General features: G+C 44.0%; 1 protein-coding gene across 1 annotated transcript in view; it reads right to left on the bottom strand.

Moving 5' to 3' along the window:
- The window catches only part of MOXD1 (monooxygenase DBH like 1), a 193168-nt gene extending 187201 nt beyond the window's left edge, over nt 1-5967 (bottom strand). Inside the window, exon 1 of the mRNA XM_063919716.1 lies at nt 5600-5967. Coding sequence (XP_063775786.1) covers nt 5600-5851 — 252 coding nt within the window. The 5' untranslated portion in view covers nt 5852-5967. The remainder of the gene's footprint in view (nt 1-5599) is intronic.
- Nucleotides 5968-25514: the final 19547 nt, after the last annotated feature.

The raw sequence follows: 25514 nt of genomic DNA on the forward strand, positions 1-25514 counted from the left end.
GAAACACAGCGTTTTATGGGCGTGTGGCTGAAAACGCTACCGTTTCCGGAAAAAACGCAGGAGTGGCCGGAGAAACGGGGGAGTGTCTGGGCGAACGCTGGGAGTGTTTGTGACGTCAAACCAGGAACGACAAGCACTGAACTGATCGCACAGGCAGAGTAAGTCTGGAGCTACTCTAAAACTGCTAAGTTTTTTTTGTTCGCAATATTGCGTAAACTTCGTTCGCACTTTTAAGATGCTAAGATACACTCCCAGTAGGCGTAGACTAAGCGTGTGTAACTCTGCTAAATTCGCCTTGCGACCGATCAACTCGGAATGAGGGCCTATGTTACTATGTTACTATAAAGGGGTCTATTTATGAAGAAAATAAAAAATGAATGATTACTTTTCACTATATTGCATCAGTTCGATGCGATATATAGCTTTTTTAAGTAGCAATTCATGTATACAGTATTTCTGGCAATGCAAACCAGTATCCACATCTCTAGTGGTCCTGCCTATTTTTCTCAGCATTGAGGATACAATTAATCCAGACCAAATCCCCAACTCCATTTCCTGAAATGCAGACCCAAACTCTGCAGCAGGACAATGACCGCATACATACAGCCAATGTTATTAAGAACTATCTTCAGCATAAAAAAGAACAAGGAGTCCTGGAAGTGATTATATTGCCCCCACAGAGCCCTGATCTTAACATAATTGAGTTTGTCTGGGATTACATGAAGAGACAGAAGGATTTGGGCAAGCCTACATTCACAGATCTGTGGTTAGTTCTCCAAGACGTCTGGAACAAATACCCTGCTGAGTTCCTTCAAAAACTGTGCAAGTGTGCAAGTGTACCTAGAAGAATTGATGCTATTTTCAAGGAAAAGGGAGGTCATACTAAATATTGATTTGATGTAGATTTCTCTTCTGTTCATTCACTTTACATTTTGCTAACTGATAAAAAATGAACTAACACTTGTACTTTTAAAAGCAGTGTGTACGGTGATGTAATATGAGTATCAACACTATGGGGGTAATTCAGACCTGATCGCTGCTGTGCGTTTTCGCAGGCTTGTCGCATGGGTACAAAGCCGATCGCCGCTCAGCGATGGGTTTGTGAGAAGGATCCGTTCACATGGGTGACAGCAAGGAGATCGACAGGAAGAAGGCGTTTGTGGGTGTCAACTGACAGATTTTCAGGGAGTGTCTGGAAAAACGCAAGCGTGTCCATGCATTTGCAGGGAGGGTTCCTGACATCAATTCTGGTCCCGGACAGGCTGATGTGATCGCAGCGGCTGAATAAGTCCTGGGCTGCGCAAAGACTGCACAAAATCTCTTTGTACAGCTCTGCTACACATGCATTCGCACACTTGCACAGCTAAAATAGACTTCCCCTATAGGCGGTGACTAGCTGATCGCAGCAGTGCAAAAATCGCTTGCTAGCAATCAGGTCTGTCACTGATAAAAGCTATTGTCCTAACAACTGGCTTTCAATTAGCCACTAAGTGTGACTCATTAATAAAAACTTTAATTTATAAAAGACCCCCTAATTCAAAAATCTAGTGATGGTCTAGTGATGCATCTCTAATGGGTGCAGGGTGTGTGGACTCAGTCCTGCATCGCTACACTAATCACCGGTAAAATGGTAAGATAAGCTTTAAAAAGGGTTCCTTTGGTATGCACACTATTTTTCATTCTATTTTTATATTGTATACTGTACATTCTACTTGAAGTCATCTAGCCAGAGAACCTGTGAAATTCACGAATGTCCCAGTTTAAAGGGATAGTATGGTAAGTCTACATTATAGGGCACTTGTTTTCTCTCTCTCTCTCTCTCTCTCTCTATATATATATATATATATATATATAAGGGAAAAAAGGCTGTACACAAGGTGAAAGGACCTGTTTATTTTGAAACAATGGTATGCTGAACACATAATACTGCACATTGAATTTGCTTGCCCTTATTTTCTGTACTATTTGAAAGGAGGACACTGGAACAGTGCCGAAACTAGACATTTTAGGGCTGTGTGCAAGAAACAGAATCGGCGCCCCCCATATTTAAAATAGGGTCAGTGCGCGGCATAGGCATGTGACAAAAATATAGGGGCGTAGCCACAAAATAATACCAATTAATTTTACGCTGTACGGTAGTCTCCATTATTCAAATTACACCGAACAGTAGTACCACTTACACACATTACACCAGATAGAGCCTCTTTTACACATTACACTAGGTAGAGCCCCTGTCACACATTACGCCAGGTAGAGCCACATGTTACACTACTCCAGGTAGGGCCCCTATCAAACAGTATGACAGGTAGAGTCCCCTTTCACACATTCCACAGCAGGTAGAGTCCCCTTTTACACATTACGGCTCGTAAAGCTCCCTTTTACACATTACGGCAGGTAGAGCTCCCTTTTACACATTATGGCAGGTACAGTCCCCTTTTACATATTACGGCAGGTATAGCCCCCTTTTACACATTATAGCAGGCAGAGTCCCCTTTTGCACATTACGGCAGGTAGAGTCCCCTTTTGCACATTACGGCAGGTAGAGTCCCCTTTTGCACATTACAGCAGGTAGAGTCCCCTTTTGCACATTACGGCAGGTAGTGACCCCTTTTGCACATTACGGCAGCAGAGTCCCCCTTTTTACAAATTACAGTAGCAGAGTTGCCCTTTTTGCACCTTTGGCAGGCAGAGTCCCCTTTTTACACATTATGGCAGGCAGAGTCCCACTTTTACACATTACACCAGGCTGAGCCAGTCCGCAGGGGTTTCGTCCCCCTTTGCACCACTCTTCCCGCTGCAGCTGTGGGACAGCCAGTGACAGCAGCTGTAGAATGAGTGCACCATGGGTGTAAGAGAGTGGAGCGCAGTAAATTCTATGTTAGGAGGGTGACTGACCATAGGCTACTCTGTGGTGGCTGCTGAAGGAAGGGACTGTGCCGCGAGAGTCCAGTGGAACTGGTGACAAATGCAGGTGGAGCAGTTAGACAAGCTCCAGTCCCTCCGATGAGCCCTGTACTGAAAGTAGGCAAATCTGAGGTGCGGCAGAGGCAGAAAACAAGGTGCGGCTACAGAAAAAGAGGGACAGTAACGATCACTTTTTCCTGGCGGCGGGGAGGTGAGAGCAGCTGTGAGAGGAGGTGGCCTCTTGGATCATTAAACTGATGGGCAGGGGGGGTTTCACATACATGCAAGATGCCGCTGCTGTGGCAAGAGCCGCCCGCTACTGTGCTGGTGCCGTGCGGTGCGCCTGACGTCATTGCGCACCGCACAGCATTGTGTGAGCGGCCGCAGATGTTAGGGGTCTGACCTCTAGTGTCTGTGCAGTGTGCAGCGCTATGGGAGAGACGTCATGATGTCTCTCCAATAGATCTGAGGAGCGGCGGCCGGAGATGGAGAACAGCAGCAGCAGCAGCGGTCGGGAAGCAGGAGCGGGCTGATGTGTATTATATTTTCTTAAGCACCGCTACTAGGGGCACAGCAACAGCTGGCAAAACTACAGGGGCACAACTACTGAGGGCACAGCAACAGGAGGAAAAACTACAGTGGCACATCTACTGAGGGCACAGCAACAGGGACACAACTACTGAGGGCACAGCAGCAGGAGGCAAAACTACAGGGGAACAACTACTGAGGGCACGGCAACAGGGGGAAAAACTACAGGGGCACAATTACTGAGGGCACAGCAACAGGGTCACAACTACTGAAGGCACAGCTACAGGGGCAAATCTGGGGGTACAAATAGAGGGGGCATAACTGTGACCTGGGCACCACAAGGTCTAGAACTGTATATATATATACACACACACACACACACACACACACACACACACATACACACTGTAGAGAGAGAGAAAGACATGGCAGGTCATGAAGACGGTAGAACTTGTCTACGGTGCCAAAGGTTCATGTTTCATAAAATTATGTGTTTTAACATCCCACTTTTTCATATCCCATTACCCATATCCAAATATTCCAAAATACGGAATATTCCAACATACAGAATTTTTTGAGTGAGACTGAGATAGTGAAACCTTTGTTTTCTGACACGAAATGATTCCAAATATTGGCTAAAATGACCTTCAGGCTGTGTGTATAAGGTGTATATGAAACATAAATGCATTCTGTGCTTAGACTTAGGTCCCAACACCATGATATCTCATTATGGTATGCAATTATTCCAAAATACGGAAAAATCCAATATCCAAAATACTTCTGGTCCCAAGCATTTTGGATATGGGATACTCAACCTGTATTTTATTTTTATTTATATAGTTCCAGCATTCTCAGCAGCACTGTACAGCTAGGGGAGAATACAGTCTAACACAATTCTTAAGTACAGGTTGAGTATCCCTTATCCAAAATGCTTGGGACCAAAGGTATTTTGGATATCGGATTTTTCCGTATTTTGGAATAATTGCATACCATAATGAGATATCATGGTGATGGGACCTAAGTCTAAGCACAGAATGCATTTATGTTTCATATACACCTTATACACACAGCCTGAAGGTAATTTTAGCCAATATTTTTTATAACTTTGTGCATTAAACAAAGTGTGTCTACATTCACACAATTCATTAATGTTTCATGTACACCTTATACACACAGCCTGAAGGTCATTTAATACAATATTTTTAAGCACTTTGTCTATTAAACAAAGTTTGTGTACATTGAGCCATCAAAAAACAAAGGTTTCACTATCTCACTCTCACTCAAAAAAGTCCGTATTTCGGAATATTCCGTATTTCGGAATATTTGGATATGGGATACTCAACCTGTATAACAAACAGGAAAAGAGTTTAGAGATCACTGCTTACTTACAATTTACACTGTATTAATCCACTTAACGGAGAACAGCAAATTGCTGCAAAGGTTCAGGGGAATATACACTGCATAATGCATATCATCATTAGCATAAGGGTAGTACATTGTGGAAGGGAGGCTCTATTGTCATGGACGAACTTGCTGTGCCAGCTCCAGGCTCCAGATAAGAGAGTCGTCCTTAGGGTCAGTATAGTGTATGTTAAAAGGAGTTGTCCGAAAGTCTCAAGCACAAACTGTAGGTACAGTATAGGACAATGTTTTCCAAACTTGGTCCTCATGGTCCACTCACAGTTCAGGTCCTAGGATATCCATGCATGAGCACAGGTGTGTGATGATGCAGGGATATCAATAATATCTGGCCTGAGAGTGGGCCAGGAGGACGGTGTTTGGGAAAGACTGGTGTAAACCATCCAATAAAGCAATGTTTCAACTTAATCACTTCAAAAATGTAATTGTCAAAATGTAACATGTTAAAAGCTAAACTGCTAAATACTGTATTGAGTCCACTTATTAAATGTAATGTGCACCCTTTAACAAAGTGGTTCTCAACTCCAGTCCTAAATTTCCCCCAACAGGTCATATTTTCCGGATTTCTTCAATCTTTCACAGTGGAGTTAATCTGTTTTTCTCAGTTTGTAATTATCTTACTCTCTTCCAGAGACAGAAATCCTGAAAAAATGACCTGCTGTGGGTACTTTATGAGTTGGGAACCATGGCTGCAACAGATGGACACTATATGAATATTCACAACCTGTACAAGCTTATATACACACACCTGGAAATAGGGTTTGCCTCTTATAACTCCTCCAATGACTATGTCAGAAAATGCCATGGCTCCATTGGGAGAAAAACCAAATCCAACATAGCCCAGGGTCTCCACCTGAAGCAGAAAAGTAATGGTGTTTTCCTGGTGCATCCAGTTCACTTTAAATTTACCCTGGTCATCTAGAACAGCACTGTGATAAGTCTGCAGATCTAAGTTCATTGCTGCAGTAGACAGAGGTAGCAAGAACACGTATACAAGCATCTTCTTCTAAAGTGATGTCTTCTGAAAGGTGACAAGTTTGATAAATGCTTCCAGTCTGGTCCCTCTTCTTCAACAAACTTCTTAACACTCAGCACACTTTTCCAGCAGTGTCTCCTGTGAGATCGGAGGAGGAGTGTGATGCACAAAGCTGCTGTCTTGCAATGAGCTTGTACTGTTTACCCCTATCAGGAAGCAATAAGCATGACTTGAGCTTTAGCCAGTTGTACGTCTCATAAGCCTGAGGCAATGCTGTCTTAATGTACAGTGTAGTGGGCATGCTGCTACAAATGGGTACTTGTCTTTATGTGAGAGAGAGGTTTCCTTTTGTATAAATCCAGTATACCGAAAAAAAATAGAGTATTCAGACCCCTGGAACCGCACAGACATCAGCTTTTTATGTTTCATACTACTGCACGTTTAACCCACTCTCTTGTGGAATGCAAGTCTGCGTACATGTTTTATCAGTCATGAATAGGGTCTCTCTTTTTATTTTTCTCATTATTACTGCATCATATGTAAGATAAAATAAATAGAAGATAAAAGAATCCATATAAAACATGTGTAATATGATTAAGGAGATACATTAGTTATAGTAAAATATTTCAGAAACCATTTTACTTCTTTCTTTTATAAAGCTAGCAATAATACCTAATCACGGACTATGTATTGTGGAAGACTGAAATTGGATAAAGAGGTTAATACAAATGTTGTAGGTGGCTTTTTAGCAGTATAGGGATGGAGCTCTTACAGTATAGGGATGGAACTCTTATAGCACAGGAATCAAGCTCTTACAGCCTCCATGTTTTATTTATAGAGGAAGCCCACTAGAAAAGTCATTAGACATCTGAATACACATCCAACTCCTTATAATAATCTCAAATGAAACCATAGTGCCAGAGCCGGCCAGAGCCAATTTGATGCCCTAGGCTAGATTTTGGCTGGGGTATCGGGTTGATAGATAGTGTCTAGTTAGATAGTCAATAGATAGACACCATATGTTAGACAGACATTGGGTTGACAGGGTCAAAAGGTCGACATGAAAAAGGTAAACAGTACAAAAGGTCGACAGGGTCAAAAGGTCGACATGAAAAATGGTCGACATAAAAAAGATCTTTGGCTGGTGCCCCCTAGTACCGCCGCTAGTTCTGCATCTGACCCAGCAACACTCAGGCAGTGTGGCCCTCTGTGAGCAAGTTCAACACTGCATAATGTCACACAGTAATAAACCTTATACATATGCCCCACATTAGTAATGCCCATAATACACATAATTCCACACAGTAATACACCTTACACATATGCCCCACATTAGTAATGCCCATAATACACATAATTCCACACAGTAATACACCTTACACATATGCCCCACATTAGTAATGCCCATAATACACATAATTCCACACAGTAATACACCTTACACATATGCCCCACATTAGTAATGCCCATAATACACATAATTCCACACAGTAATACCCCTTACACATATGCCCCACATTAGTAATGCCCATAATACACATAATTCCACACAGTAATACACCTTATACATATGCCCCACATTAGTAATGCCCATAATACACATAATTCCACACAGTAATACACCTTACACATATGCCCCACATTAGTAATGTCCATAATACACATAATTCCACACAATAATGCACCTTTCACATAGAGATGTGCGGTGGGCACTTTTCGTGTTTTGTGTTTTGGTTTTTGTTCTAATTCTACTTTCGTGTTTTGGTTTTGGCTTGGTTTTGCCAAAACCACTCTTTCGTGTTTTGGTTTTGGTTTTGGATCTGGATGATTTTTGAAAAAAACATAAAAACAGCTAAAATCACAGAATTTGGGGGTAATTTTGCTCCTACGGTATTATTAACCTCAACAATAATTTCCACTCATTTCCAGTCTATTCTGAACACCTCACAATATCGCTTTTAGGCCAAAAGGTTGCACCAAGGTTGCTGGATGACTAAGCTAAGCGACACAAGTGGACAACACAAACACCTGGCCCATCTAGGCGTGGCACTGCAGTGTCAGACAGGAGGGCAGTTATAAAAAAAGACCCCAAACAGCACATCATGCAAAGAAGAAAAAGAATTGCAATGAGGTAGTTGTATGACTAAGCCAAGCGACACAAACAATTGGCCCATCTAGGCGTGGCACTGCAGTGGAAGACAGGAGGGCAGATATCAAAAAAAGGCCCCTAACAGTATATGATGCAAAGAAGAAGAAAATGTGCACTGAGGTTGCTGTAGGCCTAAGCTAAGCGACACAACCACATGGCCCATCTAGTAGTGTCACGCAGTGGCTGAATGTCGAGAGTGGGCCGCAATTGTTCGGTCCACTGACAACATCTCCAGCACGCTCCAATCACTTTAAAAAAAATCTGCAATTGGTGGATTTATACAGCAGTACCCCAGGACTAATACAGAAGTACCCCTGGACTCATACGGCAGTGTCACACAGGATGGCACTTTTCAAAAACTAGGCCCCAAACAGCACCTCATGCAAAGATGTCGAATAGGTGCAATGAGGTAGCTGTATGACTAAGCTAAGCGACACAAACAATTCCAACTGGAATTATACGTCCAAATCACTGGAATTAATTGGCAAGATCACTGTAATTAATAATTATAAATCACTGAAATTAATTGGCAAAATCACTGTAATTATACGTCCAAATCACTGGAATTAAATGGCAAGATCACTGTAATTAATAATTATAATTCACTGGAATTAATTGGCAAGATCACTGTAAATAATAATTATAAATCACTGAAATTATACGTCCAAATCACTGGAATTAAATGGCAAAATCTCGCTATTGCCTGCCTAGTGAAGTGGAATCTAGATGGGATTTGTTACCGGGGACACCATACCTCCATCAATTGTCTAAATCCCACTGCACTAATGGCGGATACTGGACGCACGTCTAACACCAACATAAGTGTCAAGGCCTCAGTTATGAGGGCTTCCATTATCATGTGAAGCTGAACCACTAGTCATGAATATAGGCCAGGGCCTCAGCCGTTCCTTGCCACTCCGTGTCGTAAATGGCATATTGGCAAGTTTACATTTCTCCTCAGACGATTTAAATTTCTTTTTTTGGTTCTTTTTACTGAACTTTGGCTTTTTGGATTTTACATGCCCTTTACTATCACATTGGGCATCGGCGTTGGCAGACTACGTTGATGGCATTTCATTGTCTATGTCATGGCTAGTGGCAGTAGCTTCAGCACTAGGAGGAAGTGGTTCTTCTTGATCTTTCCCTATTTTCTCCTCAAAATTTTTGTTCTCCATTATTTTTTGGGAGTTATATGAGACAATATGTGGCACAGGAATGGCTGGAATGACTGATGAGACAGGACACTACCACTGGTCGGATGCAGCACAACACAATAGTACTGTAATACTGTAAGAGACTTGTGGTTGTTATTATTATTATACGGCAGCAGTGGACATATAGCAGCAGCATATATTGTCACTGGAATGACTGATGAGCCAGGACAATACCACTGGTCTGATGCAGCACAACAGGTTGTTGTTGTTATAATTATTTTACTGCAGCAGTGGACATATAGCAGCAGCGTATATCATCACTGGAATTACTGATGACACAGGACACTACCACTGATCTGATGCAGCACAACAGGTTGTTGTTATAATTATTATAGTGCAGCAGTGGACATATAGCAGCAGCATATATCGTCACTGGAATGACTAATGAGACAGGACACCACCACTGGTCTGCACAACACAGCACCACTTTACACAGCTACACTGGATATATGGCAGCAGAGAACACCAACACTGTGACTGGGTGGACTGATGCAGCACAATACAAGGTATTGCTAAAGCATTAAATAATAACAATTATGTTTCATCATTACAGACTATAGAAAATGTTGTACGGGACTTAAGGGAAAATACTTATGTCAGGGCGGTGATTTTAGATGGGAACATTGGGTTGACCAAAGAGAAAAGTAAGGTGGGCAATACTAAGTACAGTGGGGTTGGAGAGGGAGCGAGAAGGACAGTCTGTATCAGTAACTCTACGGATGCACTAGTTAACCAGGATGGGAAATCTTTAGGAAAACAAACAAATAAAGGAACCGATAAACTAAAATGTATGCTTGCAAGTCTAGCAGGTAAAATGGGGGAATTGGAATTGTTAGCATCAAAGGCTGAGTATGACATTATAGGTATTACGGAAACATGATGGGACGACTCTCACGACTGGGTTGCTAACTTGGAGGGGTATTCTCTTTTTAGGAGGGACAGGGCTAACAAAAGAGGAGGAGGTGTATGTCTTTATGTTAAACCATCACTTAAACCATACCTAAAGGAGGTTATCTATGAGGAGACTGGCGATAATGTGGAGTCACTATGGGTAGAAATCTCAAGTGGGGGAGTTGATGCAAAAAAACTAGTCATAGGCACGTGCTACAAACAGCCGGATATTAGCATACATGAGGAAGAACAACTATTGCAGCAAATCAAAATGGCTGTGGGATTGGGGGACATCCTTGTCATTGGGGATTTTAATTACCCGGATATAAACTGGAGTAACGATTCATGTGCTAAAGCGAGGGGCAGCAGGTTCTTAAATATGTTTAGGGATCACTACTTGTCTCAATTAGTCGAGGATCCAACTAGGGGTAAAACTACCCTGGATCTAGTAATTACTAATAATGTGGACATTATATCAAACACTAAAGTTGGGGAGACTTTGGGTAACAGTGATCACTATATGATCACATTCGACATCAGTTTCAGGAAACATAGCTACAGGGGTTCCACCAAAACTTTTAACTTTAGAAAGGCTAATTTCAGTATGCTTAGATGTGCACTTAACGACATAGAGTGGGAGGTTCTGTTTAATAACAAGAACACTTTGGAAATGTGGGATGTTTTAAAAGGGTTGCTGGATAGCAATATTCATAACTTTATTCCCATGGGCATTAAACGCAGGAGTATTAAACTCAAACCGATGTGGCTTAACAAGAAGGTTAAGTCAGAAATGGATTTAAAAAAAGCGGGCTTTCAAAGCATTTAAATCTAATGGAAAGGAGGAGTCTTTCAAGTATTACAAGGAGTGTAATAAGAAACGCAAAAAAGCAATAAGAGCAGCTAAAATGGAAAATGAAAAGCAAATCGCTATAGAGAGTAAAACCAATCCTAAAAAGTTTTTTTAAATACATAAACGGTAAAAGGTTAAAAAAGGAGACTATAGGTCCATTAAAAGATGAATTAGGAGAATTGATAAATGACGAAATAAAAGCGGAAATACTGAACAAATTCTTTTCATCAGTATTCACCAGTGAAGAACTGATGGTGGGAGTAGAGCATAACAATTGTGACAGTAATGATTCATGGTTAGATACTTGTTTAAGCGAAGAAGTAGTCCAGGAGAGACTAAGCAAAATTAAGATTAATAAATCACCTGGTCCTGATGGACTTCACCCGAGGGTTCTTATGGAGCTTAGTTCACAACTAGCACGACCCCTATACTTGATCTTCAATAGTTCAATTAGATCAGGCATGGTATAGAAGGATTGGCGTATAGCTGAGGTAGTGCCATTATTTAAAAAGGGATCCAAAAATCTTCCGGGAAACTACAGACCAGTTAGTTTAACATCTATAGTGGGGAAAATATTGGAAGGAATTCTAAGGGATGTCATACAGGAGTATCTAAAGTCCGCTAGGATTATTAGCAAGAACCAGCATGGGTTTGTGAGGGACAGGTCATGTCAGACTAACTTAATTAGCTTCTACGAGGAAGTGAGCAATAATCTTGATCAAGGAAGAGCAGTGGATGTGGTCTTCCTAGATTTTGCAAAAGCCTTCGATACAGTTCCTCACAGGAGACTGATGATCAAATTAAAGGAGATTGGCCTAGGAAAAACTATTTGCACATGGATAAGCAGCTGGTTGGATAGCAGGGTACAGCGAGTAGTGGTCAACGGGAAGTACTCAACCTGGTCCCCAGTAGTCAGCGGAATACCACAAGGGTCCGTACTCGGACCACTACTGTTCAACATATTTATCATATTTATCAATGACCTAGAAATAGGCCTGGAAAGCACAGTGTCAATCTTTGCAGATGATACTAAACTGTGTAAGGTAATTAATTCCGAATTGGATGTGGAGTCCTTGCAGAATGATCTATCTAAACTTGAACTTTGGGCGTCTAAGTGGAAAATAAGGTTCAATACAGACAAATGCAAGGTTATGCATTTTGGGACTAAAAACAAACTTGCATCCTACATATTAAGTGGGGAACCCCTAGGGGAAACAGAGTTGGAAAAAGATTTGGGGGTATTCATTGATAATAGGCTTAATAACCGTACACAATGTCAAAACTAGAGATGACCGGGTTCGGTTTTACTTGGTTTTACTCGGATTTACTTGGTTCTCAAAACGGCATCTTATTGGCTCACGGACGTCACGTGTTTTGGATAGCCAATAAGAAACATCCGGATAAAACCGAACTGGCGTTAATTCTGGCGTTACATCCGAACCCGCTCATCTCTAGTCAAAACGCAGTAAAGAAGGCAAGTAAGGTGCTAGCGTGCATAAAAAGGGGAATTGAGACAAGGGACTCGGATGTAATCATGCCGCTGTATAAGGCATTGGTACGTCCGCACCTGGAATATTGTGTTCAGTTTTGGGCACCATTGTATAAAAAAGACATCAGTGAACTCGAAAGTGTTCAAAGGCGAGCTAATAAATTGATTAAAGGCCTTGAAGGACTGGACTATAAGGAAAGACTTACTAGGCTGAATATGTACACACTAGAAAAGAGGCGCCTAAGAGGAGATATTATTAATATCTTCAAATATGTAAAGGGACATCACAAAGAGTTATCAGAGGAATTATTTATTAAAAGAACACAGTTTAGGACACGTGGGCACTCGCTGCGACTGGAGGAGAGAAAGTTCCGAACGCAACGGAGGAAAGGGTTCTTCACTGTTAGGGCAATCAGGATGTGGAATTTCCTGCCAGGGAAGGTGGTAATGGCGGACTCTGTAATTGGATTTAAAAAAGGAATGGATACATTTCTGAATGAAAAAGCTATCCAAGGTTATAATACTTAAAATATCAACATGGTTAATGTGGGGGTAACATGCGTTATAGTAGCTAACTAGTCATAAAACATTAATTAGCAAGTATGTAGAATCACCACAACTTAAAACAGGTTGAACACGATGGGCAATTTGCCTCTATTCAACCTCGAATACTATGTTACTATGTTATGTTACACTGGACTGGTCTGGACAACACAGCACCACTTTATACAGCTACACTGGATATATGGCAGCAGAGAAAACCAACACTGTGACTGGCTGGACTGATGCAGCACAATACACTGACTACACTGGACTGGACAGCACAACACAGCACAAGACTTACCACCCCACTTTTCCGCCCCCACACAGACACTGAACACTGAGGACACGTCCTCTCAATACACTCTCCGAGACTGGAGTGAAAATGGCCGTGACGCGTGGCTCCTTATATGAAATCCAAATCCCACGAGAATCCGACAGCGGGATGATGACGTTTTGCCACGTTCGGATTTCCGAGTCAGGCGGGAAAACCCGAGCCTGACTCGGATCCGGGCTCGGAAGGCAAAGTTCGGTAGGGTTCGGTTCTCTGAGAACCGAACCTGCTCATCTCTACATTCACATATGCCCCACATTAGTAATGTTAGTAGCTTTTTTTTAACTAAAACTTACTTTTCAGTCAGTGTGTGCGCTCTCATGCAGCTCCCTGAATCCGTGACTACCAATTAAAGGGGCAGCTGTACAAGGTATGTGACCTCACAGGGTATGCCGTCCTTTGCAAGCTGCACCCTTTATTTTCACTTGCTGGTTTAACCCAGATAGCCAGTCCAACTTGCTGGATGGACAGAGATAGCAGCAATGTCCAGATACTGCCATACTTGCTGGTTATACAAACAGACCAATAACAAACATGTAGCAATTGTCCATTCTCTTCACTGGTCAGTGTGTTTGTTGGTGTCTGTTACTCCTGGCAACTGCATGCCCTTTATTTTATACTGCAGGAGCGATATGCTCTGATCTCCAGTCTGACGCATCTGAAAGTCACACTGCTGTTCCATATAGAAATAGTGCAACGCAACTTAAGCTGGCCATTCATTACTGACCATGTCACTGTTCTGGGTGACAGGGGAATTTTACAGAGTGGACTGACTGAGAAATAAAGTGTGGGGAGAACACTGCCCATGTTATGTCCCTGCAGACACTTGGGGTTTGCACAGGGATAAGAGACACACACAGGATGTCATGGTCCCACTCGCTCATGTGCACACTTTAAGCACAAGCAATATAGTTATTTCAGTATTATCGGGAACAGTCTTCCAAAATACACATGTGGTATCATAAGGAGCCATCCAGTAATAACCTTATATAGTCAGTGAAAATGTCACAGGTCCAGGAATTGTAGGCTACTGGGCTTCTGCTGTCTGAGGTCTCACAAGTCAGGGGCATTCAAGCATGTAGCAAGGATCTAATGCTATCAGGGAGTTTAAGGGACTGTCAGCAATCTAGATGACAAATGTAACCAGCAGTGTATACAAGTACTAACTGAATACATTTGGAAAGTAACAGATAGTTTGCAGACTGTCCCTTCCAGCATGAGATACTACAGAGACATGCTTGGATTCCCCTAGACATGCTTGGATGCTCTAGGCAAATGCTTAGCTTGCCTATAGCTAAGGCCAGCTCTGCATAGTGCTGACATGCATATTACAGTATAGTGTAATTACTTTGGAGGCATTGTAGTATCTATAATGGGTGCAAGGTGTGCGGCACACACGGGTCCAGGGGTGCCCACACAGCACACCCTGCAGCCAAAAAATTATACTTTACTTTCCATAGTCTCATGGTAGCTGGCACTGCAGGTAGAAATAACCAAGAAAATGGTGGCCAACTGCCTTTTTCCCAGCCAAATTGCACATGCACAATAGAGGAACATGGCATCCAATTCCAGAGTCTACTTGCTGACAGAGAGAAGGGCGTCACATGGAGCTTGCACATAAGCCCTCTTTAAAATGCCCCTGTTTGGAGGCAAGCCAGGACCAAAGTGCACAAATTTGATTAAATAGGTCTTAGTCACTAACATGATGATATCAGGAACTGACACTTTGAGGTTTAGGTATTAATATTTTCAAAAATGCTACAATTTTTGCTAGTCTATAGCGTGACAAACGTTTTCATTTTGAACTTTGGTATCCTGGCTTTGTGAGAAAAGTAACTTGCAGGGACAGTAGCTGGAAGAACACGTGACTTGCATTTGACAGGCATATCTTTCACTTTTTGTAATTCACATTTTCTAATTTCTAAGATTCTAATGTCGCACCTGTGCACAACGTCAGCTATAGGAAGTGTTCTTAAGATTCCACCAAAAATGCCTCCATGGTAACAGAGCGGTTAAAGCCATCTGAGGATGGCGTTGACCAATGGGCCAAACCATGGAAGGCTACACAGGGACGTGCAGTCAAGTGAGGCAGTGCCTTCCCTGTCATAATGATTAAAATAATATAAAGAAATTTATAACACATATTCAGTGTCATAGATATCTTCTTTGTTTTATTGTAATCATTTCCCCCATGATAATGTAGGCATAGCGGGGTGGGAGGCAGCAAGAGCGGTTCCTCCCACTAACAATAGTAAACTTCAAGAAGCGGGTGGTGGGCAGGGGGCGGGGCCAAGTCACGGGCTGCAAAAGCACATTGAAATAGTATACAGAAGCGGCACCTATACATGTGCCTCAATAACAGGGGACGTGCTTTCAGCCAGTGCCATTTCTTGCGGTGGGCGTTTCCCCCTCCTCCCTCTTCCCGAGTACTCCTGCTTGGGTGGCGGAGTTTTGCGGAATGATGAGGTTGCGTCATGACGTCACAACGCAATCGCGTCATTCCGCGAAACTCCGCTCCCTGAGCAGAATACTGATGACAAGAGGAGGGGGAGCCAAGCTATTAGAAGGAGGAGGTGGCTGGTGCGAAAAGGGAGAGGTGGCCCGAAGAGCGGGAAGAACCTCTGCAAATGTAAGTAGTCTCTCTCTCTCTCCCTCCCTCTCTCTCTCCCTCTCTCTCCCCCCCTCCCTCTCCCTTCCTTCCCCCCCACTTGACACTTGCCTGCCTAATGTGTAAAATGGGGACATGTGCCTGCTGTAATGTGTAAATTGGGGACACTTGCCTGCCGTACTGTGTAAAATGGGGACTCTTGCCTGCCATGATGTGTAAAATGGGGACTCTTGCCTGCCATACTGTGTAAAATGGGGACACTTGCCTGCCATACTGTGTAAAATGGGGACACTTGCCTGCCGTACTGTGTAAAATGGGGACACTTGCCTGCCATACTGTGTAAAATGGGGACTCTTGCCTGTCGCACTTTGTAAAATGGGGAGTCTTGCCTGCTGCAATGTGTAAAATGGGGACACTTGCCTGCTGCAATGTCTAAAATGGGGACACTTGCCTGCCGTAATGTGTAAAATGGGGACACTTGCCTGTTGTAATGTGTAAAATGGGGACACATGCCTGCGTAATGTGTAAAATGGGGACACTTGCCTGTTGTAATGTGTAAAATGGGGACACATGCCTGCTTAATGTGTAAAATTAGGATTTAATGTATCAAGGGCATTGTGGTGTATGGCATAATATGTATATTTTATTTTTTATTTTTTATTTTCCTCTGGTGGCCGTGATCTTTTGGTGCAAGATCAAAAACTGGGGTGTAAGGTAGTCTTTTCAGATGAGACCACACCCATTTTAATGGGCCACGCTCATTTTAATGAGGCAACGCCCCCTTGCTGGGAGAGCCCGCGCCTTCGGCGTGCGCATGCTTTTATCTTTGTATATCTATGGGTGGGGCATTTTTTTTATGTCAATGGGGGTGGGGTCCGGGGCACATTTTGAAATCTCGCACTGGGAGCCAAATTGGCTAGAAACAGCCCTGCTTTCAGCCCACATGAAAAAAGCGTCAGTCCAGCAAATGTGATTGGCCCAGCGGATCAAGTGCTGGATCCACTGGGTAGTGGGCATATGCGGAGGTGATTGTGGGCATTCGTGGCAGCAGGACCCGTATAAATTCAGTCCAGTGGTACTGCCGTATAAATCCAGTGATACTGCCACATAAATCCTGTGATACTGCCGTATATGTCCAGTGGTACTGCCGTATAAGTCCAGTGATACTGCCTTATAAATCCAGTCCAGTGGTACTGCCATATAAGTACAGTGAAACTGTGGTATATGTCCAGTGATTCTGCCGTATATGTCCAGTGGTACTGCCGTATAACTCCAGTGATACTGCCGTATAAATCCAGTACAGTGGTACTGCCGTATAAGTCCAGTGATACTGCCGTATAAGTCCAGTGATACTGCCTTATATGTCCAGTGGTACTGCTGTATAACTGCAGTGATACTGCCGTATAAATCCAGCCCTGTGGTACTGCCGTATAAGTCCAGTGATACTGCAGTATACATCCAGTGATACTGCCGTATAAGTCCAGTGATACTGCCGTATATATGTTTAGTGGTACTGCTGTATAAGTCCAGTGATACTGCCATATAAGTCCAGTCCAGTGGTACTGCCGTATATGTCCAGTGCTACTGCCATATAAGTCCAGTGGTACAGCTATATAATTCCAGTGATCCTGCCATATATGTCCAGTGGTTCTGCCATATAAATCCAGTGGTACTGGCTTATAAATCCAGTGATTCTGCCATATAATTCCAGTGGTACTGGCGTATAAGTCCAGTCCAGTGATACTGCCATATACGTCCAGGGGTACTGCCGTATAAGTTCAGTGGTACTGCCATATAATTCCAGTGGTACTGGCATATAATCCAGTGATCCTGCCGTATAATTCCAGTGATCCTGCCGTATAATTCCAGTGGTACTGGCGTATAAGTCCAGTCCAGTGATACTGCCGTATATGTCCAGGGGTACTGCCATATAAGTTTAGTGGTTCTGCCATATAATTCCAGTGGTACTGGCGTATAACTCCAGTGATCCTGCTGTATAATTCCAGTGATCCTACCGTATAATTCCAGTAGTACTGGCGTATAAATCCAGTGATCCTGATGTATAATTCCAATGATCCTGCTGTATAATTCCAGTGGTACTAGCGTATAAATCCAGTTCAGTGATAGTGCCATATATGTCTAGTGGTACTGCCGTATAAGTCCAGTGGTACTGCCGTATAATTCCAGTGACCTGCCATACAATTCCAGTGGTACTGCCATATAAGTCCAGTCCAGTGATACTGCCGTATATATGTCTAGTGGTATTGCTGTATAAGTCCAGTGATACTGCCATATAAATCCAGTCCAGTGGTACTACCGTATATGTCCAGTGATACTGCCGTATATGTCCAGTGCTACTGCCGTATAAGTCCAGTGGTACAGCTATATAATTCCAGTGATCCTGCCGTATATGTCCAGTGGTTCTGCCATATAAGTCCAGTGGTACTGGCTTATAAATCCAGTGATTCTGCCATATAATTCCAGTGGTACTGGCGTATAAGTCCAGTCCAGTGATACTGCCATATAAGTCAAGGGGTACTGCCGTATAAATACAGTGGTACTGCCATATAATTTCAGTGGTACTGGCATATAAATCCAGTGATCCTGCCGTATAATTCCAGTGATCCTGCCGTATAATTCCAGTGGTACTGGCGTATAAGTCCAGTCCAGTGATACTGCCGTATATGTCCAGGGGTACTGACGTATAAGTTCAGTGGTACGGCCATATAATTCCAGTGGTACTGGCGTATAACTCCAGTGATCCTGCTGTATAATTCCAGTGATCCTACCGTATAATTCCAGTAGTACTGGCGTATAAATCCAGTGATCCTGATGTGTAATTCCAATGATCCTGCTGTATAATTCCAGTGGTACTAGCGAATTAGTCCAGTCCAGTGATAGTGCCATATATGTCTAGTGGTACTGCCGTATAAGTCCAGTGGTACTGCCGTATAATTCCAGTGACCTGCCATACAATTCCAGTGGTACTGCCGTATAAGTCCAGTCCAGTGATACTGCCGTATATATGTCCAGAGGTACTGCCATATAACTCCAGTGGTACTGCTGTATAATTCCAGTGGTACTGGCGTATAAATCCAGTGATCCTGCCGTATAATTCCAGTGATCCTGCTGTATAATTCAAGTGGTACTGGCGTATAACTCCAGTGATCCTGCCGTATAAATGTTTAGTGGTACTGCTTTATAAGTCCAGTGATACTGCCATATAAGTCCAGTCCAGTGCTACTGCCATATAAGTCCAGTGGTACAGCTATATAATTCCAGTGATCCTGCCATATATGTCCAGTGGTTCTGCTATATAAATCCAGTGGTACTGGCTTATAAATCCAGTGATTCTGCCATATAATTCCAGTGGTACTGGCGTATAAGTCCAGTCCAGTGATACTGCCATATGAGTCCAGGGGTACTGCCGTATAAGTTCAGTGGTACTGCCATATAATTCCAGTGGTACTGGCATATAAGTCTAGTGATCCTGCCGTATAATTCCAGTGATCCTGCCGTATAATTCCAGTGGTACTGGCGTATAAGTCCAGTCCAGTGATACTGCCGTATATGTCCAGGGGTACTGCCATATAAGTTTAGTGGTTCTGCCATATAATTCCAGTGGTACTGGCGTATAACTCCAGTGATCCTGCTGTATAATTCCAGTGATCCTATCGTATAATTCCAGTAGTACTGGCGTGTAAATCCAGTGATCCTGATGTATAATTCCAATGATCCTGCTGTATAATTCCAGTGGTACTAGCGTATAAGTCCAGTTCAGTGATAGTGCCATATATGTCTAGTGGTACTGCCGTATAAATCCAGTGGTACTGCCGTATAATTCCAGTGACCTGCCATACAATTCCAGTGGTACTGCCATATAAGTCCAGTCCAGTGATACTGCCGTATATATGTCTAGTGGTATTGATGTATAAATCCAGTGATACTGCCCTATAAATCCAGTCCAGTGGTACTACCGTATATGTCCAGTGATACTGCCGTATATGTCCAGTGCTACTGCCATATAAGTCCAGTGGTACAGCTATATAATTCCAGTGATCCTGCCGTATATGTCCAGTGGTTCTGCCATATAAGTCCAGTGGTAATGGCTTATAAATCCAGTGATTCTGCCATATAATTCCAGTGGTACTGGCGTATAAGTCCAGTCCAGTGATACTGCCATATAAGTCCAGGGGTACTGCCGTATAAGTTCAGTGGTACTGCCATATAATTCCAGTGGTACTGGTATATAAATCCAGTGATCCTGCCGTATAATTCCAGTGATCCTGCCGTATAATTCCAGTGGTACTGGCGTATAAGTCCAGTCCAGTGATACTGCCGTATATGTCCAGGGGTACTGCCGTATAAGTTCAGTGGTACTGCCATATAATTCCAGTGGTACTGGCGTATAACTCCAGTGATCCTGCTGTATAATTCCAGTGATCCTACCGTATAATTCCAGTAGTACTGGCGTTTAAATCCAGTGATCCTGATGTGTAATTCCAATGATCCTGCTGTATAATTCCAGTGGTACTAGCGTATAAGTCCATTCCAGTGATAGTGCCATATATGTCTAGTGGTACTGCCGCATAAGTCCAGTGGTACTGCCGTATAATTCCAGTGACCTGCCATACAATTCCAGTGGTACTGCCGTATAAGTCCAGTCCAGTGATACTGCCGTATATATGTCCAGTGGTACTGCCATATAACTCCAGTGGTACTGCTGTATAATTCCAGTGGTACTGGCGTATAAATCCAGTGATCCTGCTGTATAATTCAAGTGGTACTGGCGTATAACTCCAGTGATCCTGCCGTATAATTCCAGTGATCCTGCTGTATAATTCAAGTGGTACTGGCATATAAATCCAGTGATCCTGCCGTATAATTCCAGTGATCCTGCCATATAATTCCAGTGATCCTTCCGTATAATTCCAGTGATACTGACGAATATGTCCAGTGATACTGCCATATAATTCCAGTGATACTGCCGTATATATATATATATATATATATATATACCCTGTTGTAATGCAGATCACTGAGGCCATAACAACTATGCTGGTGTTAGACGTGCATCCGGTATCCGCCATTAGTGCAGTGGGACTGCAGTGCCAACCCTAGAAGGGGCTAGGTGTTTGTGCCGCACACTTTTGTCGCTTAACTTAGTCATACAGCTACCTCATTGCACCTCTTTTTCATTTATGCATGATGTGCTGTTTTGGGCCTTTTTTTTTAAGTGCCATCACGTCTGACACTGCAATGCCACTCCTAGATGGGACAATTGTTTGTGTCGCTTAGCTTAGTCATACAGCTACCTCATTGCCCCTCTTTTACATTTTGCATGATGTGCTGTTTGGGGCCTTTTTTATATCTGCCCTCCTATCTGACACTGCAGTGCTACTCCTAGATGGGCAAGGTGTATGTGCCGCACACTTGTGTCGCTTAGCTTAGTCATACAGCTACCTAATTGAACCTCTTTTTCATCTTTGCATCATGTGCTGTTTGGGGACTAGTTTTTGAATAGTGCCCCTGCAGTTATGCCCCCAGTAGTTTAGCCCCCCAGTAGTAATGCCCCCAGTAGTTTAGCCCCATGTAGTTTGCCCCAAGTAGGAATGCCCCCAGTAGTTTAGCCCCTGCAGTTATGCCCCCCGTAGTTTAGTCCCCCCAGTAGTAATGCCCCCAGTAGTTTAGCCCCATGTAGTTTGCCCCAAGTAGGAATGCCCCAGTAGTTTAGCCCCTGTAATTATGCCCCTCTGTAGTTTGCCCCCTTGTAGTTTATCCCCCCTGTAGTTATGCCCCCAGTAGTAATGTGCCCCTGTAGTTATACCCCCAGCAGTAATGCGCCCCTGTAGTTTGCCCCCTTGTAGTTTGCCCCCAGTAGTTAGCCCCATGATGTAGCTTGCCCCAAGTAGTAATGCCCCCTTGTAGTTTAGCCACGCTGTAGTAATGCCCCTGTAGTTTGCCCCCAGCTGTAATGCCCCTGTAGTTATGCCCCCAGTAGTAATGCACCCCTGTAGTTAGCCCCATGTAGCTTGCCCCAAGTAGTAATGCCCCCAGTAGTAATGCGCTCTGTAGTTTGCCCCTTTGTAGTTTAGCCCCCTGTAGTAATGCCCCTGTAGTTTAGCCCCCCTGTAGCCGCACTCCCGCATCTGACCGCTGTGATGCTCCCGGCGTCCGGCTCCCTGCACTAAGAGAGAGACGTCATGACATCTCTCTCATAGCGCACACTAGAGCCGGGAGCCAGAAGCAGGAGCTCAGTATTGAGCTCCTGCTGCCGGGCTTCCAGTGTGCGGGGAGAGCCAGGCGCAGCTGATAACAGTGGGCACACGGCATCTCCCTGCGGCGTCGGCACACCGGAGGAGTGCAACTGACAGAACGCAGTTCTGCCCCGTTCCGGCTCACTTTAACCCCTGCCTGACCCAACTAGGAGTGGCACTGCAGTTACAGACAGGATGGCAGATTTAAAAAATAGGCCTCAAACAGCACATCATGCAAAGAAGAAAAAGAGGTGCAATGAGGTAGCTGGATGGCCAAGCTAAGCGACACAAGTGTGTGGCACAAACACCTGGCCCATCTAGGAGTGGCACTGGAGTTACAGACAGGATGGCACTTAAAAAAACTAGTCCCCAAATAGCAGTGCCGTAACTATGCATTTTAGCGCTGTGTGCAAGAAACGGTATCGGCGACCCCCCTTCCCCATGCAAGATAGGGGCAAAAAAAATATAGGGGCGTGGCTTCATGAGGAAGGGACATGGCCACAAAATAATACATATTCATACAACGGTGCACAGTAGTCTCCATTATTCAAATTACGCTGCACAGTAGCGCAACTACACCAGGTAGAGCCCCTTTTTACACATTACGGCAGACAGCGTCCCCTTTTTACACATTACGGAAGACAGCATCCCCTTTTTACACTTTAAGGCAGACAGTCCCCCTTTTAACACATTACAGCAGACAGTGTCCCCTTTTTACACATTACAGCAGTCAGCATCCCCCTTTTTACACATTACGGCAGACAGCGTCCTCTTATTACACCTTACGGCAGAATGGGTTCACTATAGTATGCCGGAGGTCGGGCTCCCGGCGACCAGCATACCGGTGCCGGGTGCCCGACCGACGGCTTACCGACAGTGTGGCGAGCACAAATGAGCCCCTTGCGGGCTCACTGCGCTCACCACGCTACATGCGCCACGCTATTTTATTCTCCCTCCAGGGGGGTCGAGGACCCCACGAGGGAGAATAAGTGTCGGTATGCCTGCTGACGGGATTCCGGCGCCGGTATACTGTGCCCCGGGATCCCGTCAGTCAGCATACTGAAGACCACCCCGGCAGACAGCGTCCCCCTTATTACACATTACGGCAGACAGCGTCCCCCTTTTTACACATTATGGCAGACAGTCCCCCTTTTAACACATTACAGCAGACAGTGTCCCCTTTATACACATTACGGCAGACAGCGTCCCCCTTTTTACACATTACGGCAGACAGCGTCCTCTTATTACACCTTACGGCAGACAGCGTCCCCCTTATTACACATTATGGCAGACAGCGTCCCCCTTTTTACACATTACGGCAGACAGTCCCCCTTTTTTACACATAACGACAGATAGTCCCCCTTTTTACACATTACGGCAGAAAGCGTCCCTTTTTTACAATTTACGGTAGACAGCGTCCCCCTTTTTACACATTACGGCAGAGAGCATCCCCCTTTTTACACATTATGGAAGACAGCGTCCCCCTTTTTACAGATTACGGCAGACAGCATCCCACTTATTACACATTACGGCAGACAGCGTCCCCTTTTTACACATTAAGGCAGACAGCGTCCTCTTATTACACATTACGGCAGACAGCGTTCTCTTTTTACACTTTACGGTAGACAGTCCCCCTTTTTACACATTATGGAAGACAGCGTCCCCTTTTTTACACATTACGGCAGACAGCATGCCCATTTTTACACATTACGGCAGACAGCATCCTCTTTTTACACATTAAGGCAGACAGCGTCCCCCTTTTTACACATTATGACAAACAGCATCCCCTTTTTACACATTACGGAAGACAGCGTCCCACTTATTACACATTACGGCAGACAGCGTCCCCTTTTTACACATTAAGGCAGACAGCGTCCTATTATTACACATTACGGCAGACAGCATCCCCTTTTTACACTTTACGGTAGATAGTCCCCCTTTTTACACATTATGGCCGAAAGCGCCCCCCTTTTTACACATTACGACAGACAGTCCCCCTTTTTACACATTACGGCAGACAGCGTCCCCTTTTTTACACATTACGGCAGACAGCATCCCAATTTTTACACATTACAGCAGACAGCATCCTCTTATTACACATTACGGCAGACAGCGTCCCCCTTTTTACACATTACGGAAGACAGCGTCCCCCTTTTTACACATTACGGCAGACAGCGTCCCCCTTTTTACACATTACGGAAGACAGCGTCCCCCTTTTTACACATTATGGCAGACAGCGTCCCCCTTTTTACACAATACGGCAGACAGCGTCCCACTTATTACACATTACGGCAGACAGCATCCCCTTTTTACACATTAAGGCAGACAGCGTCCTCTTATTACACATTACGACAGACAGCATCCCCTTTTTACACTTTACAGTAGACAGTCCCCCTTTTTACACATTATGGCAAACAGCGTCCCCCTTTTTACACATTACGACAGACAGCGTCCCCTTTTTTACACATTACGGCAGACAGCATCCCAATTTTTACACATTACGGCAGACAGCATCCTCTTATTACACATTACGGCAGACAGCGTCCCCCTTTTTACACATTACGGAAGACAGTGTCAACCTTTTTACACATTACGGCAGACAGCGTCCCCCTTTTTACACATTACGGAAGACAGCGTCCCCCTTTTTACACATTATGGCAGACTGCGTCCCCCTTTTTACCCAATACAGCAGACAGCGTCCCACTTATTACACATTACGGCAGACAGCGTCCCCTTTTTACACATTAAGGCAGACAGCGTCCCCTTTTTACACTTTACGGTAGACAGTCCCCCTTTTTTCACATTATGGCAAACAGCGTCCCCCTTTTTACACATTACAACAGACATTCCCCCTTTTTACACGTTACGGCAGACAGTGTCCCCTTTTTTACACATTACGGCAGACAGTCCCCCTTTTTACACATTACGGCAGACAGCGTCCCCTTTTTTACACATTACGGCAGACAGCATCCCAATTTTTACACATTACAGCAGACAGCATCCTCTTATTACACATTACGGCAGACAGCGTCCCCCTTTTTACACATTACGGAAGACAGCGTCCCCCTTTTTACACATTACGGCAGACAGCGTCCCCCTTTTTACACATTACGGAAGACAGCGTCCCCCTTTTTACACATTATGGCAGACAGCGTCCCCCTTTTTACACAATACGGCAGACAGCGTCCCACTTATTACACATTACAGCAGACAGCATCCCCTTTTTACACATTAAGGCAGACAGCGTCCTCTTATTACACATTACGACAGACAGCGTCCCCTTTTTACACTTTACAGTAGACAGTCCCCCTTTTTACACATTATGGCAAACAGCGTCCCCCTTTTTACACATTAC

The sequence above is a fragment of the Pseudophryne corroboree genome, chromosome 4, assembly GCF_028390025.1.
Source record: "Pseudophryne corroboree isolate aPseCor3 chromosome 4, aPseCor3.hap2, whole genome shotgun sequence".
Classification (NCBI taxonomy): Eukaryota; Metazoa; Chordata; class Amphibia; order Anura; family Myobatrachidae; genus Pseudophryne; species Pseudophryne corroboree.